We start from the raw sequence: 15934 nt of genomic DNA on the forward strand, positions 1-15934 counted from the left end.
AGTTAATTTAATCACTCTCTGTAGGAAATACTTAATGCCAAGTTTTTAGAATAGAGTTAAAAATATATTAAAAAACTAAAAACTTATAAAAACAAGCCTGAATCCTGTGTGAAAAAATAACTGTAGAATTATTTAAAATGTATTTAAAATGTCATTGTACCTATAACCATCTGATATTTTTCCTTTTCAGTTGATTGATGGATGAATTGATTGATTTTCGTTTTAAAAAAAAATTTTTTTTTAATTGATTTCAGAGAGAGGAAGGGAGAGGGAGAGAGAGATAGAAACATCAGTGATGAGAGAGTCATTGATCGGCTGCCTCCTGCACGCCCCCGACTGGGGATCGAGCCCGCAACCCGGGCATGTGCCCTGACCGGGAATTGAACCTCAATCTCCTGGATCCTAGGTCGATGCTCAACCTCTGAGCCATGCCAGCCAGGCTCCACTGATTTTCAAATTGCTTTTCTCCCCCCACTAGGAGCAGAATCTTGTCTGACTTGTTTCCTTTCTATATTCGCAGCATCTAGAGCTGCATCTTGCACATAGCTGGTGAACAAAGGAACATATACACAAAAATCATCCTATATTATTTATGGATGTGTATGCATGTTTGCAGAAATATTAAAGGACATTGGAATTATAAACAGGAATCTTTGGGTTGGGGGTGTTAGGTCAGGGTTTTGGGGAATGGGACTCAGCATGGTAGTTAAAGGGGACTTGACTTATATGCAAAATGGTTTATTTCTTTTAAAAAATAGACAAGAAGCGCAAGATGAGAAAATATTAACTATTCTGCTGGTGAAAACTTGAGTGTTATGTTATTCTCTGCATTTTTCTGTCTTTTAAATTTCTCAAAACAAGCCCTGCGGCTAGCTCAGCTGATTGGAGCATCATCTTGATCCACCAAGGTTGCAAGTTCGATTCTTGGTCAGGGCACATACAAGAATCAACCAATCGATGCATAAATAAGTGAAACAACAAATGGATGTTTCTCTCTCTCTCTCTCCTCCTCTCTCTCTAAAAACCAATTGATCAATCAATCAATCAACAAATAAGCTGTATTTTTAATTCCTCAAAACAAAAATTTTAAAATAAGTTTGAATAGAGAAGAATGAATTAACTCCTTGTAGTTTTACAGACTGTGAAACTCCCTGATGTGCTGTTAGTTGCACTTGGTCAGCACAGGAATTTTGAAGTAATCATTATCAGCTTAATTTTAATCGGGAGGAAAACAAGACAAAGATTGATGAGGAGGCATGCGGTGACCACCTCTCAAATCAGGACAATGCTTATCTGAAGACCAGACCTAAGCATGATTTCTCTTTCAAGAAACAGCATCAACATCCTTCAATATGAGAGCTAAAAAAGAGGTAAAAAGAAATTAGCTTTGAGGTCTATAGTCATGAGACCTAGAACACTTAAATATAAGTTGATAGACAATGAATGAGCAAACATTTTAATACAAATAGAAAATATACTCCAAGTTGCTTAAACTTTTTAAGACTTATTTACCTCACCTATCAAATAGGGTATTTACCCACCTCACAAGATTTTGAGAGGAATGTATAATTTTTGTATTTATGTATGACATAAATTCTGTAATTTATGTAAAAGACCTAGGATAGTATCTGGCACTTAATAGATGTTTGATATATGTGTGTTCCCTCTTGTTTTCTTATGTTCCCATGCATTATGTTGAACCATTGCAAATTGCCTTTTTTGTAAGTAAAATGATTGAATATGGGCAATTTTGTGAGTTTCATGTTATTACTCTATGAATGTAAGCTCTGATACCACTATCATCAGCTATCTCATCTTGAATTCACATGTGAGGGAAGGGCAGGCCTGAGTTTAAATAAAACTGATGACTGTTTGGGGCCTGAGCTTGAGAGTCTATATGCAAGGATAGATGAAAGGGCTTTGCAAGTGTGTCAGGAGGAGAAGTCTAGTCCAATTGGCAAAGATAGGTTCACATGATCAGGGTGAGGCAAACTGCAAGCTAGGCAGCTGCTCAATAGCTTTTGGCACCAAGATATATTGACCAGCTGGGATATCATTAATGCTTAACAGTCCTATTCTTATGATCATATCTTAGTCAATTAGGTTGTCTTTGGCTACCAAAGGGCATAATATATTCTGATGTAAATGCCACATGTGTATCTGTGTAGCTCATATTCTACTATGTTGATGTTGTAGAATATACACTAAGTATAAATGTATTCACTTCCTCAAAACACCAGGACAGTGTGAGTAAAGAAGAAGAGAATTAAAATATGTATTGATTTCTTTTTTTTTTTTTTTTTTTAAAGAAAAGAGTCATTATTCTGGGAAACACTTTTTACGTGTATGTTGAAATCAAAGGGATCCAAATAATTAAAATAATTTCTAAGGTGAATTTTTAAAGAATAATTATAGAAAAGGAAATGTGGCCAGAGAAAGCCAGCTCTGCATAATATGTGCATCTAAATAAAAATGGGACAAATACAATTCACAGAAGACAGTGATTGAAGGACCTTCACAGAAAGCAGTTTGAAGAGTCAGAAGGAACACTCAGGCCATTGTCATTAGCCTCTAAAGCCATTTCCAAAATGTTTCTAGCTAGGTAACCTCCAGATAGTGCCTTTAAATTATGGAACAGACAAAACAAGGACAGCCCAGCTGGTGTCGCTCAGTGGATTGAGTGTCCTCTCGTGAACCAGGAGGTCACAGTTCAATTCCTGGTCAGAGCACATGCCCAGGTTGCTGGTTCGATCCCCAGTAGGGGGCGTGCAGGAGGCAGCCGATGGACGGTTCTCTCTCATCGATGTTTCTATCTCTCCTTCTCCCTTCCTCTCTATCTAAAAATCAATAAAAACATTTATTTATTTATTTAATTTTTTTTAATATATCTTTATTGATTTCAGAGAGAGGAAAGGAGAGGGAGAGAGAGAGATAGAAACATCAATGATGAGAGAGTCATTGATCGGCTGTAGCCCGCAACCCGGGCATGTGCCCTGACTGGGAATCAAACCCCGATCGCCTAGGATCCTAGGTCAACGCTCAACCGCTGAGCCATGCCCGGCCGGGCAATAAAAACATATTTAAAATGCCAAAAAATAAATAAGGACAACATATAAGACAACCGAATGTCATGGCAGAATATTTTAAGAACTTGCGATTGTAGCATTTACAGAATAAAATTTGTAATACTAAGTTTTATATGGTAGCAAAAAAGTCATCCAAACACAGAACCCTTACTTACTACCTAATCCAAAATGCATGTGGATAAAGAATTTCACCTGCAAATTGTTTCCATTTTAAGTCATTTGCAGTTTATTTAATCTGACATCTACTGGAATTCCGTTGGTTACTTTCATTAGCATCTCTGGATTGACCTTTAAGCCTGGGTTAACCTATTTTTCCTTCCCCATAAAACAGGTACTTGTTTGGCTACCAATGATTGCTCCCTACCCCTATGAAAAGCACTAAACGTAACATCAATGTCCCTCTTCAAAGCCAGATAACTTTATATGGGGAGTATCAAAAATAAGGAGGCAGCCAAACAATTACTCCTTACATCTATGGAATTACTTAATCATCTGATAGAAGTCAAATAAAACACTCCCTGAGATGCAAAGGCGGCTATAAATATGAGGAGTCCTTCTACCAATTTTATGTATATATACATTAGCTGGTGCTTTGACAAGCTACTAAAGAAACCTATTTTTGTGGTCTTTTCTTTTCCTCATTCAGATGGAGGGATTTTACCAAAACTTGGAGATAATAGATCATGGAATATGAGTAGTGGGAAGGACTTTAGAATCATCTAGTTCAAGTCCCTCATTTAGAGATGAGCAGCTCAAGGTGGAGAAAGCTTCCACAACTTAACATTCGATGGCTAGTAAACAGCAGAGTCAAAATAAGATTCCAGTCGTGTGCTGATAATTAAATGAATACCATTTCCTCTAAATTAGTCTTACTACTTTTTAAATCACCTTTCCCTTAAAATATTATGTACCCACTGCACATTTCCAGGCTGAATAAGTAACAATTTGGCTATTGTGGTTTTGCTTTTCAAGGTAATAGTGGGATAGCTTTTTAAGTTGAAAACCCTGGGATAAAGGGGTCCTGAGCATGAAATTCTGCCTGGGAGCCTGCCTGGAGGAGGTGTCCATGCTCGTGGTGCTCCATCTTCACCTTGCATTGGCACTCCTCCACCAGCATCACCACCTTGACCACGGGGGCAAGGCCTGAGCACTTCAGCTGCAAGTGCATTGTGGTGAACTTGGCAGGCCAGCAGTGGAAGCAGAAGGTATGGGGGTGCTGTGCAGCTCCGGGAGAACGAACAGACCCACATTTCCCAAAGCAAAGGTTGTTCTGTACAACTACTTCCTCGCAGTCTTCATGGGTGATAGTCTAAAAGGCAAACATATCTATATTGAATTATCTGGTGTCATTTCATTAACACACATGATGCAGAAGCTATACACTGTACAGCCGAGGATAATTCAGACTAAAATTTCAAAAACTTAACAATTTTGGATGTTTTGCAATATCCAAGTAATGGTATTTATATGAGCAAAAAGCCGCCTCAACCAAATATTTTTTATTAAGTAAATAAATAAATTAGCCTTTAGGAAATCCCTAAGTTAATATGAAAATAATTTACTCTAATTTTTAAATGCCAAACTTTAAGAAATTCTGTCTAATTGGATGTTACCAGGTGAAAAAATTCTAATGGCTGGCTTCTTATGTAAGTAATGTGCCTTACCTTTCTACTCATAGAGCATTGTGCGTAATAGATTCTCTATAAATATTTCTTCAGTTGCTCATAGAATGGACCAGAATATCATGAATTTAATTCTATCCCATTCTCCAGGGCTTATCGTACATCCAAATCTATGAAGTTGCATGGAGCAAAGTTACAACACATGCCTGCAAATCATCACACATGGCATTACCTCTGTGTCTCCCATAACCTCAGACCCCTAGCTTTATGTGGCCTTCAAAATGTGCAACAGTCAAAACCTTAATTTGAATTTAATTAGCAGTAGAATTCAAAATAAGAGTTTCAAAGGAAATTTGATTGCATGATTCTTAGGGGCAATTTTCTAATTGCACGTGGCCAACAAAGCGGTCATTGTTATTTGATAGTTTACTTGCTATTGTTACATATCCTTGCCTTTTTAGGCAGAATACTTTAATTGCCTTGCACTCCAATTACCTTATACTACGGCCTGCTTAATTGGGTAGCATTATTGGACTGTAAAATTTTACTCTACCCTGCATTGCTATTGGTTCAGTATCTTTATGTTTAAGAACCTGATACAATTTCTCATATTTTAATTCAACATTTGGGTTATGGGGGTTGCCAGGACTGACAGGAGGAATTAGATAGCAGAATGCCCCTTTGACTTAATAGTGTGAAGTCAATCATGATAACCACAAATCAACCAACACAGCATGAATCAGGAGATAAGTGCTACTAAGGGGAGGAAACATGATTCACATCAAGATTATTTTTTAAAAGCTTATGAGAAAATAAGTTAAATGATTTTTGCTGTGGTAATACCAGAAATGACATGGTAACTTAGGCCTGACAACCTCAACATATTTTATAGACCTATGAAGTAGTCACATGTGGAATACAGGGATTAAGACCATCATATATGGGCACAAGTATGTTGGGGGAGGAGTCCAAGGTATCCCATCTTATCTACACATGGAGCTGACCTGCTCACCCACATCCTAGGAGAGTGTAGAACTATAGCTAGGGAGAGTTCTGGTGATAGGTCTAAATCCCCAGTTTCCTAACTGAGGGTACAGTCTTACTTATCTCTCCAGATAGACTATCCCCATGGTAAAAATAAATAAATAAAACCACATAAAACGAAGCTCTGTGCCATCAATATGAACAATTCCTAATACTGGCAGTACAATCCTACCACTCCTGCAGCACTTCCAGAATACCAAGAAAGAGTGGGAAGTTTAGAAGGAAATTTAAGGAGTAGGATCTTACTTTGCCAAGTCCTAGGAGGAATATCCAAGGACCAGGTCTGGGAGTTAGGCAAGATTTGGGCCCCTGGCAGCCTCTTCCCCTCCTCACCCCCGTCTCAACTGTCCACCCCCTTCCTGCAAACCATGAACCCCTCTGGGCCCAGAACAGGTACCTGGCTGAAAGGCACTGTCCTACAGGTCTCCTGGTGCACTTCGTGGCTCTTGATGGGCAAGATGACCCCCTGAGAAGCGGGACTCGTTCTGAACATGAAGCGGTGCCAGAATCTCTTGGCTTCCTCCTGAAGAGGAGACTTCTTTACCTGCAGCCCATCCTCAGGCTGAGCGAGGGCCTGGGCCCCGGGTGGGACGGGCTCACTGACCGGGTCCTGGGTTGGGTGCAGTTCTCTCTCAGGCTTCTTCCAGAACCTGCCAAACCTGAACAGCATCTTCTCTGGCTGCTGCTGGCCTGTCCCCGTGGTGCTGGCACCCATCAGGTGTGGCACAGCCACGAACAGATCTGGCTTCTCCTCAGCCTCCTCGTGGGTGCCCACGGGGCGCTCTCCGTGATTCCCTTCCAGGAGCACCAGGGGAGCAGGGCTCTGCCTCTGGCCGCCGGCCGGGGCCCTTGCAGCCTCCCCCGGAGGCAGGAGCACCAGCAGCTGGAGGAAGAGGAGGAGCATGCTGGCAGGGCCCAAATTTCTTCCAGATTCACTGAAGGCGAGGCCCAACGAAGAGGCTCACTCCCCTGGGGCTGTGAACAAGGAGATCAGATCCCATATATAGACACCTGCTAGTGGGAGGGGAAGGCGGGTGGTCAGTAGCCAGGCAATGTAAACACGTTTGTTTGCTTAAATTATGTAGTGCTAATGGTGTCCTGCCTTCACTTTGGTTTTGTGTATTTTAGAAGGCCCCAGTGAAAGCCTGGGACCCAGGGGGTTGTTAGCTGACACTTTATCGTCTGAGATTTGGAAGAGCAGCATTAGTGAAAACAACGCATTCTTTGCCCTGATTTCCCATCACTGCTATTAGAAGACCAGAGTCAACTAACATTTGCAGTGCATCTGTGCTGGGGTAAAATAGATAAAACATGTTTTTATGAGAGAATATCAGATAAAAATTAAAGGCATGGATTTGGCAAAAGCCCAGTCCTTTAGGCTCTACACATGTACACCCCGCCCCCCCCCCCACACACACACACACGAGCAGCCAAAGAAGAACATCAAAATTGCAGGGAAGGGAAAGGAAGGAATAGAAAGATGTTAACTGTGTTGAGCAGAGGACTCTCCCTCTTACTCAGCTATGGTTGGGATTGTTGATTTTGTGTAGTAACAGAGTAAAGGGAAACTCACAATTTCCAAGTTATTGGCCTCATTTTAAGAATCAGATGCTCAGTGCTAAATTCACAGCTGGTCAGATAAACTCTTTCAATTGTTCACAAATTTCTCAACAAGATCCTAAGTAATAGGCTGGCATTCATCAGTCCTCACTGGGGACGGGGCAATGCCTCCCTACAGATGTTTTTTTCTTTCTCTAAACAAAGAGCCAGACTTGAGAACGTGGATTCTAAGAACCAGGTTTGAAAGCCTTGGGCATGAAGCCACTGGTCAATACTTGACCCTACAGAATCCACATCATGTTCCTTATTCCATGATAATCGATGACCAGGATACATACAGGAAAATCTGTTAAGGTGACTGTCATGCCAAAATGTTGTAAATCAGGCCAGGAGATGAGAAAAAGAAACACATCTACAAAACTGAAACCCCACAGTTGAGTCCAATTGACCCTCCACACCATTTGAACAGTATTTCCATTGGGAATCGATCCGATAGCTGCTTATATTTCTGCTGTTTTAGTTTAATCTCCATATTCCTTGCTTTTAGTAACACATGTAATCCCGGATCATTCCCCCCTGACCGCCAACTTTCATTACTAATTAAGCTTTCTTTTTAAGAAGACCTAATCCCACTGGACTCTTTTTCAGACATGTGCTCTTTTTAATAGTCATGCTTGATTCTGTGAGATAAAGCCTCAGATATGTCCCTTTACCTACAATGATGAACTATTTCCAAATGGACCATCATTTTCCCAGAATTCTATCAGAAGAGATATATTTTATTTGTACCAAATACCACTGGACCAGCGCTCGTGTTAATTAAGGTACAGCTGATCCACACTAAATGAGCATTAGTATTTGCCATTTTCTTTTAAAGTATTTTTCTAATTGCCTGCTATTCGATTTCTTAATTCCCCCCAGCTAGCCAATGCAATAGACTTTCCAGAGCTGGCCCCTCTTCCCTGATTATAAATATGCTATGAAAGCCAACTCTGACAGATTTCCTGATTCTTTTTAAACTTTACTTTAGTGCCTGACGTTTCATTGCTGTCGATCACAGAGCCCAACATTTCCCCAAACTGAAGACTGTCCCAGAGATTCCACTCAGTTCTGAACATTGGATACTAAAATAATTAGGCCAGGCATCATGTTAGACACTAGAAGATGATAGGAAATGATAAAAACTTGGATCTTGCCCTCAAGCAAGTTGGTCCAATGGTGCCATACATTTTATAACTTTATTATATTAGCTGTAGGGATGTCAATTATCCATTTTTTACTTTCTTTAGTCCTAAACTCCCCTTCTTCTGATCCTAATTTTGGTGTTTATAAATGTCATTTTAAAAGGCCTCATAGAGAATTTCCTTTTGCTATTCCGTCATTCCTGTTGGGAAATGTGCAAATATCCCTACAGGTTAATCTAGCGAAGTAAAACCACTGTGATAGAAACTATGATGCATAAGTCAGTCTTCAAGCCCTGTCTTTCACAGCTAAGGGCAGATGGCATTCACCTTTCACCACCTCTCATCAATGTAAAAGCTAGGAATGCGATATGCTTAAGAACATAAACATTCTGTAGCTTTCAACAAAAACATACTGCTTCTGTGGGTCTTCAGTGACCCAGGCATCTGGTCACCTCCCAATCTGGATGAAGCCAAATGGACAGAGGTCTGGAGGGGGCCTCCAGACGCAGCAGGAAGCTGTCCTGCGGAGAGCACCACAGATTGTTGGTGCAGTCAGTACCAAATGCCACGGAAAGGCGGCCTGAGCTTACACGTGCCCAAGCCTGCTCAGTCCACCTCTTGGAACAACCTCATGCCTGCGTGAGAGCCAGTGGGGCCAATCTTATCACTCACTCATTCACTCATTCATCCCAATTCACAACTCTTGCTCAGCATGATCTGAACTCTCTGATTTCAACTTGACCTGGTTGTCCTAAGCGCTGAAATGTCTTCAGGACCCGGTTGAGCTCCCAGTGTGCCTGTGAGGGGAGAGTAACAAGCTACACTTTCTGTCCCTCTTACAGACTCTCAGAAAGGAGCTAAAAAGGGGTCTAGCACTCTCTGAGGAGAATCAGGGAGGCTAAGTTCTTTCCTGAAAACCTCAGACCTAAATCAACAAAAGGTGAGAGGCAGTGTTAGGGTAGAAGGTGAGCATTGGAGTTAAACTGAGAGACAGAAAAGGGAATCAGGTTGATGGATTTGTGAAAGAAGTCTGTTTAGGGTACATGCCATTGCCTCACCAGTACCTCTCTTTTCAAATATAAGAACAGCAGCAGTGTTGAGAGACTTTAGATTATTTACAAAAAACCCAAAAGAAGGCAGAAACTTTCCTTTCTTTTCCAAAAACAAAAAAAAAAAAAAAAAGGGGGCAAATTAGAGTAAGTGGTTTCCCCTGGAATCTTTTATCATACTTTGGTTTAATCAATTATTCAAAATATAGAATTCTGCCCCCTACACTGCCCTCCTTGCCATTTTCTATAGAGAGAATACATTTGAAAGGGCTCATTCCCCAAAGCCGCTCCACTCGTTGGCCTCACCGATGTACTCATTCATATAGCAGGCATTTGAGTGCCAACTCGGTGCTAGGTCTGGGTGAGGGGGTCCCTATCCAGGCCCGGTGGAGTTTGCAATCCATAGGGGAGAGACTAGTTTATTCAAAATATGTTACACAAGGAACAGCTGGGCAGACAGCATTCCTGTACCAATCGGGGACATTCAGATCCAAGTCCCAAAGGCACAGTGAACTGTCACACTGTGTTTCTGCTAATTGTATTCACTAAATATGTGTTAAGCTCAAGGAAGTGCAATAGACATACAATCATTTCCTTTTATTTTTGATTAGGTATTAGATATATGTAGTAACAAAATTAAAATAACACAAAATATTGCACAATGAAAGATAACTCTTCCTCTGACCTCCCAGGCTTCCTGTCCTGCCAGAGGGTCAATCATACTTCTCAACTTTTTACGTGCAATCTTCTGAAATTTTCATCTGTGCTAGGCTGAATTATGTCTCTCCAAACTTCAAATGTTGAAGTCTTAACCCCTAGTACCTCAGAGTGTGAGCATACTTGAAGATAGGACCTTTAAAGAGGTAACTAAGTTAAAATGAGGTCAGTAGAGTGGGCGCTATTCCAATAAAAATGGTGTCTTCATAAGAAATGGAGATTAAGACAAAGACACACACAGAGGAAAGACCATGTGAAGGCACAGTAAGAAGAAGGGCGGCCCCAAGCTAAGGGGAAAGCCCTCAGAAAGAAATCACCTTTTCAGCACCTTGATCTTGGACTTCTGGCCTCCAGAACTGTGTGAAAGTGAATTTCTGTTGTTGAAGCCACCCAGTCTTGTACCTTTTACGGCAGGCCAGCAAACTAACTCTACGACACTAAGAGAACAAAGTGTGTAGCCAATAGAAAAGAAGAAATATCAAGTGGCATAGCATGCCACAAAAATTCCCCATTTCCACTCTTAGGCACTGATCCCTGAGATGACATCTGATTATTCTGCCGGCCAGTTTCAGCCACCTTATTGCTCTCTGTCCAAAACACTCCTATCTCACGAAGACGCATTTTCTTTTTTGCTACTGGGATTCCTCTATTGCTGCACACTCGTCATGGACTATACCTAAAGGTGACCGATCAGCTGCTTACCAAGACTGCGGAGAGGGCTCCTGGGCCATGGCAGTGAGATGGCTTCGCCGTGGGCCCCCCGTCCGGCCGTGCGCCCCTCGCTGCGCAGCCCAGGGCGCTGTCCCGATGCCCAGCCTCCGTCACGCCCCTTCTTGCCCACCCTTGCCTTTGCCTCGATCATTTTTCACTCTGCAGAAAGCTGCTCCCAGAGAGAGTAAAGCAGTTGAAGTGACTCTGACCTTGAAGCCCGGAAACGTGGTCTGATTCCCGGCCCTGCCTTGCAGCTGGCAGGCTGCACGACCTCAGGGCCTTGCCTCCGCCTTCCTAGCCTTGGGGGACACCACCTGCCCTGCCTCCCTCATCTGGCTCATCGTCTTTCTTTTCACCTCTGATCCAGTGACGACTCTGGATGACGTCAGTGTCCACGTGGATGGGTCTGACCGATACCATGCCATTAGCGCTGCATGACGTCACATTCGATACCCTGGCTGAAACCTGGTGATCCCTGCTCCAGCCGGCCTCCCCTCCCCGGGGTTACATTTTAACCCCGGTTATTACCAGGAACTACTCGGCCTCCAAACTGTGGCTTGCACGTCCCGCTCCCGTGTGGCCGCGTCCTGCTGTTCAGTGCTCTCACGGTGGCTCCCACAGCATCTGTTTTCTGCTTTATCCTTACAAGAGCACTGCCACGTTTGTAGTTAGAGAGCTATGGCTGTGAACATTTGTCCAACATCTGTCTCCACTTTGCATTTAAATCCATGAACGTAGGGGCTATGTCTTCCTTAGCCACCATTTCAGGCCCTAGAACAGTTCCTTCCATGTAGTAGGTGCTCCAAAATATTGGTTTAAAAATAATGAATGAATGAGAGAAAAATATCTGTAAGGTCTTTGCTTCGCTGCCTTCCCTTTCCAGGCTGTATCCACGGCCATTACTTCACACTTTTGCAATATCCCTGACTCCCTTGTCCCCGTTCCTTCTCCCGCACCCATCTCGTAAAAGTCCAGCCCTGGAACCCCCGGCTGTCCGCCTTCCCGGAGCCGCGCCTGGGCTCTGGGACGCTGGCAGAGACAGTGAGAAAACGGCAAAAATCGATTCTATGTAAATTAACTACCTCTCGTCCTAACTAAACCTTCAGTTCTGCCCAGCAATCTTTCTTATTGTTCTAGTCAACTCTCTCTTCATTTTCCAAATAGATTATTTTAAAACTTCTCTAATTATCTCGAACCTTTGACTCTTCTGCCTCTTTCATAATTTCAAGCAAAGGACCTCCCCCCGTCTTCCACAGAGAAAGACAGAAGCCATCAGGTGGGACGGTGTCCTCCCATTTGACCAGCAAACCATAGCGATTAATCCCTGCTTTCCACTCCGCCCTTGAGAGTCCATCCCGCCAGCCTGCTTTATCGACTGGTCTCCCCTCTTATGGTCTAACCCCGCCCGCTCCACTGGCCTCCCATCAGTATTGATATAATGTTTGCTTGTTTTGAATCTTTTAAAAAATGTCTCAGTTTCATAAGGTTTCGGGTTTTGCATGTCAATGTCGTCTCTTACCTTCCCAGGCAAATTTTGGAAAGAACTGTCCAAACCCCATCTCCACTCCCTCTCATTCACTGACACATGGTCAGCCCACTGAGGCCTAGCTTTTCGCTCTAGGACACCTTTAAATCTTTCTTCCCAGGATCTCCCACACCTTCCTGTAGCTGTTGGAACTCTCTGCAACATTTAACTCATTTATCATGAATTTGTTCCTAAATAAAATAGAGAAAGAAAAAAAGGTCAGAATGGGCAAAAGAATTATGAGAGTCCTGAACACTTAAGCTACAAAAACAGATCTACCATCCCGCCGGCTCGCTGAGTAATAGATGATTTTATTTACTCTGTCATGCAGTGATTCCCCAGACTTGGCATAATTTGGGTGCACATGTGTCTAACCAGGGAGAGAAGGCTACTTGTAGGCCAGGTCTCTCTTTGCTGGAGACTGCGTTGTCAGCAACTTTGAGAACAGGGGTGTTTTTGAATACATCTTTCTGTTTACTTCCCATTCCTGGCCCCTCATTCTACACTTAGGAGGTTAATGAATGTTTGTTTTAACATACCAAATCCAATAAAAATGTGGACAGGAACTTCTGACACAGGTCTTTGGTGTGTTTTACTTTCTAAAAGGTATCTCTTTGTCCTGGAGAACATATCCTTAATTCTCTGTGTCTAGACTCAAACTTCCATTGAATCTGGGAAGACTCACAATACAACTTTATTTCCCAGCCTGGCCACAGTGCCAGAGCAGGACTTCAAACATTGTCTTAGCAGCCACCGTTCCCAGGCAAGTCTCTGCCGATGGAGAATTGCACTCCTAGAAAAGGTAACGCACACCAGAGGACTCACTGCGGGGTAGTTAACTCTGTGCAGGTTGTAAATGGCTTTCCTACGGCTGGAGGATGCCGGTGGTGCATCCCCGACAGAAACGAGTGTAGGGGCCTCTGAAAACCGCTTCCCCACCGGCCACCCTGCCGGTTTCTGCTTATACAATGCAGGCAGCTTGAGCGAACCATATTGTCCCCATAAGCTCACAACACATGAACAAATGATTAAAAACACATGGAAAACAGTTCCGTAGCTAAGTTAAAATTCAGATGGGAGTGGAAAATCAACTTGCAAAGCTTTCAACTGACTCGGGGCCAAATGTAGGACAGAATGCGAGGAAAAGTTGCCAAAAGAGGGGGAAGTTGGGGAGAAAGGCAAGTCGTGGATCGGAAACCTAAAACAATGACACCTTGTATTGACAACCCTTCTAAGGCTCTCCAAGACTAGGCACTAAAACCAACTCTGGAAATATTAAGACCATTTCATGAAGCATTTTAGACAGATTTATATTTTCTACCCTCTATAAATAAAGGTTGGCTTGACTATCTTGGCAACACCTAGGCAGAAACCTAATGTTAAGTATCTGTAACATAAATATTAAAATATTACACATTTCTCCCTCCAAGGTGTGGGGATTAAGTAACAAGGTTGCGTGAGACAAACTGTGAAAAATCATGACAATAAAATGCAAAAGCAAAGCAGAACTTTCCAGTAAGGCTTGCTTTCTGTTGTGTACCGGACCCTCAGCCCAAGATTTTCGTAAAGCTCAGCTGGCCTTGGTCGCATTTGCCAAAGTTCAACTCTTGATTCAGATCTGAAACTCGAAGTAGCCTATGATTTGCGGCTAGGCACTAAAATGACCCAAGGATTCTAATGGGTAGGAAATCTGTAGCAAGAAGGTGATTTCCTGGGAACCAGTCTCTGCTGGTCTTTTGTTCTTTAGTTTCTAGCCTGAATCCTTCCTGATTCCCGCATACCCTGAACCACTTTTCTCTTCACTGAGCGTCACCAAAGTCTCCTTTGGGGGCCTGATGACTGCTCAGTACGTGCAACAAGTGTTTTCCTCACATACTGAAATTCTGAAAATGTGGCTCCATGGAGAAACCATTCTGAGAAAACATCCGCAAGTCCTTACCAACAAACAATTCCTTGGCAAAGCAAACAGTCCTTTCTGGCATATGAAAAAAACTAGCCCTAACTTGTCTCTCTTCATAATGAGGTCACAGACATGAACTTTGTCCTACCTGCCACAGCTCATAGACGTATCATAGATCATGTCTGAAAGCAAGGCCTATTTGCGTTTTAAAAAGAGCTTCCTCAGTCGCCTAGATTTCTCCAAAAACTGGAAACGTTTCCATGTTCAACACAAATGTCCTAATATGTGGGCAAGTTCTCACCTGTAACATGGAACTTAAAATCTCAACTCTCCCTCCCCCAGCGCCCCTTTCCCTTCTTACAGGTGAGGACAAGCACTGTTTGAGGCTGTCACCCTCTCCCGAGTAATTTGCATCTCTCTCTCCCTCTCTCTTTTCTCTCTCTCATACACACACGCACACACAATTTTACAGCTTTTAAAAAGGCATTTTTATGGAGTGCCTACTACGTCCCAGTTATACTCTTTATAGTTTCACATTTAACTTTTAAAACAATTTTTTCTAGGAACTTACTGATATCCCCATTTTATGGACAAGGAACCTAAATTTACGTAGTAGAACCCTTCTCCTTTCCCATCAGTCTGCCTGTTGCAACATAGCTATTTAATGATGAATATATTATTTTATATTCTGCTATTTTAAATTAACATTATGTGATAGGATGATTATTCTAATGGAGGCAATATAATATTCCATTAAGCATTTTTCTTTCATTGGACATTTAAATCATAATTTTGCTCCAATTTTTTATTGCCCTGAAATAAAGATATCTTCATGCATATAGCTTTCATTTTCTTTTGAAAAATTTCCACTATTTTGTAGAAATTATTTTGTTTCTCTTTCTTTAAACAGCTTCATTGAAGTATAAAATTGACATATATAATAAATAACATGTATTTAAAGCGTACAAATTGGTAGATTTATATATATATATATATATATATATATATGCACGTATGTATATCTGTGAAACTATTACTACAGTCAAGAAAGTGAAGAAATCCATCACTCCCACAAGTTTCCTCGTGTTCCCTTGCAGTCCCTTTCTCTGCCCTTTCCTGTCCTCTCCTCACAGATAACACCTGGTTTCCTTTTTGTCACTATCCATTAGTTTGCACTTTCTAGAATTTTCTATAAATGGACTACATATGCATCATGTATTCTTTTTTGTCAGACTTCTTTCACTCAGCAAAGTTATTTTGAGAATGATCCTGGTTGTTACAGCAATAGCTCTTTTGTTTTTATTGCTGAATAGTACTTCTTTGAAAGGATAGACTATAAATTTTTTATCTATTCACATGATAGTGGGCATTTGGTTGTTTATGGTTTTGGTTGTTACAGATAAAGCTGCTATGAACATTCATGTGTGAGTCTTTGGGTGAAAATATATATTCTCTCCTGTTGGGTAAATACCTAGGAGTAGAATGGCTGGTATACATTTACCATTTTTTAAGAAACCGCTAAATTGTTTTCCATAG

The 15934-nt window shown here is 41.8% G+C and overlaps 1 protein-coding gene across 1 annotated transcript; it reads right to left on the minus strand.

Moving 5' to 3' along the window:
• Window positions 1-3625: 3625 nt before the first annotated feature.
• On the minus strand, window positions 3626-10661 carry CER1 (cerberus 1, DAN family BMP antagonist). Its single transcript, XM_081150893.1, has 3 exons — window positions 10580-10661; window positions 6150-6763; window positions 3626-4395 (listed from the first exon to the last, which is right to left on the minus strand). Exons 2-3 carry the CDS (start codon window positions 6654-6656, stop codon window positions 4078-4080), a joined length of 825 nt encoding a protein of 274 aa, XP_081007019.1. The 5' UTR covers window positions 6657-6763; window positions 10580-10661; the 3' UTR covers window positions 3626-4077.
• Between the last annotated feature and the right edge of the window lie 5273 nt (window positions 10662-15934).

This window comes from Miniopterus schreibersii (genome assembly GCF_964146895.1).
Source record: "Miniopterus schreibersii genome assembly, chromosome: 11".
Taxonomy (NCBI): Eukaryota; Metazoa; Chordata; class Mammalia; order Chiroptera; family Miniopteridae; genus Miniopterus; species Miniopterus schreibersii.

Excerpts from the sequence above, each read along its gene's own strand:
- CER1 (XM_081150893.1), bottom strand. The coding sequence starts at position 6,656 with ATGCTCCTCCTCTTCCTCCAGCTGCTGGTGCTCCTGCCTCCGGGGGAG. Across the intron at positions 4,396-6,149 it reads GGACAGTGCCTTTCAGCCAG|ACTATCACCCATGAAGACTG; the intron begins GTACCTGTTCTG and ends TTTGCCTTTTAG.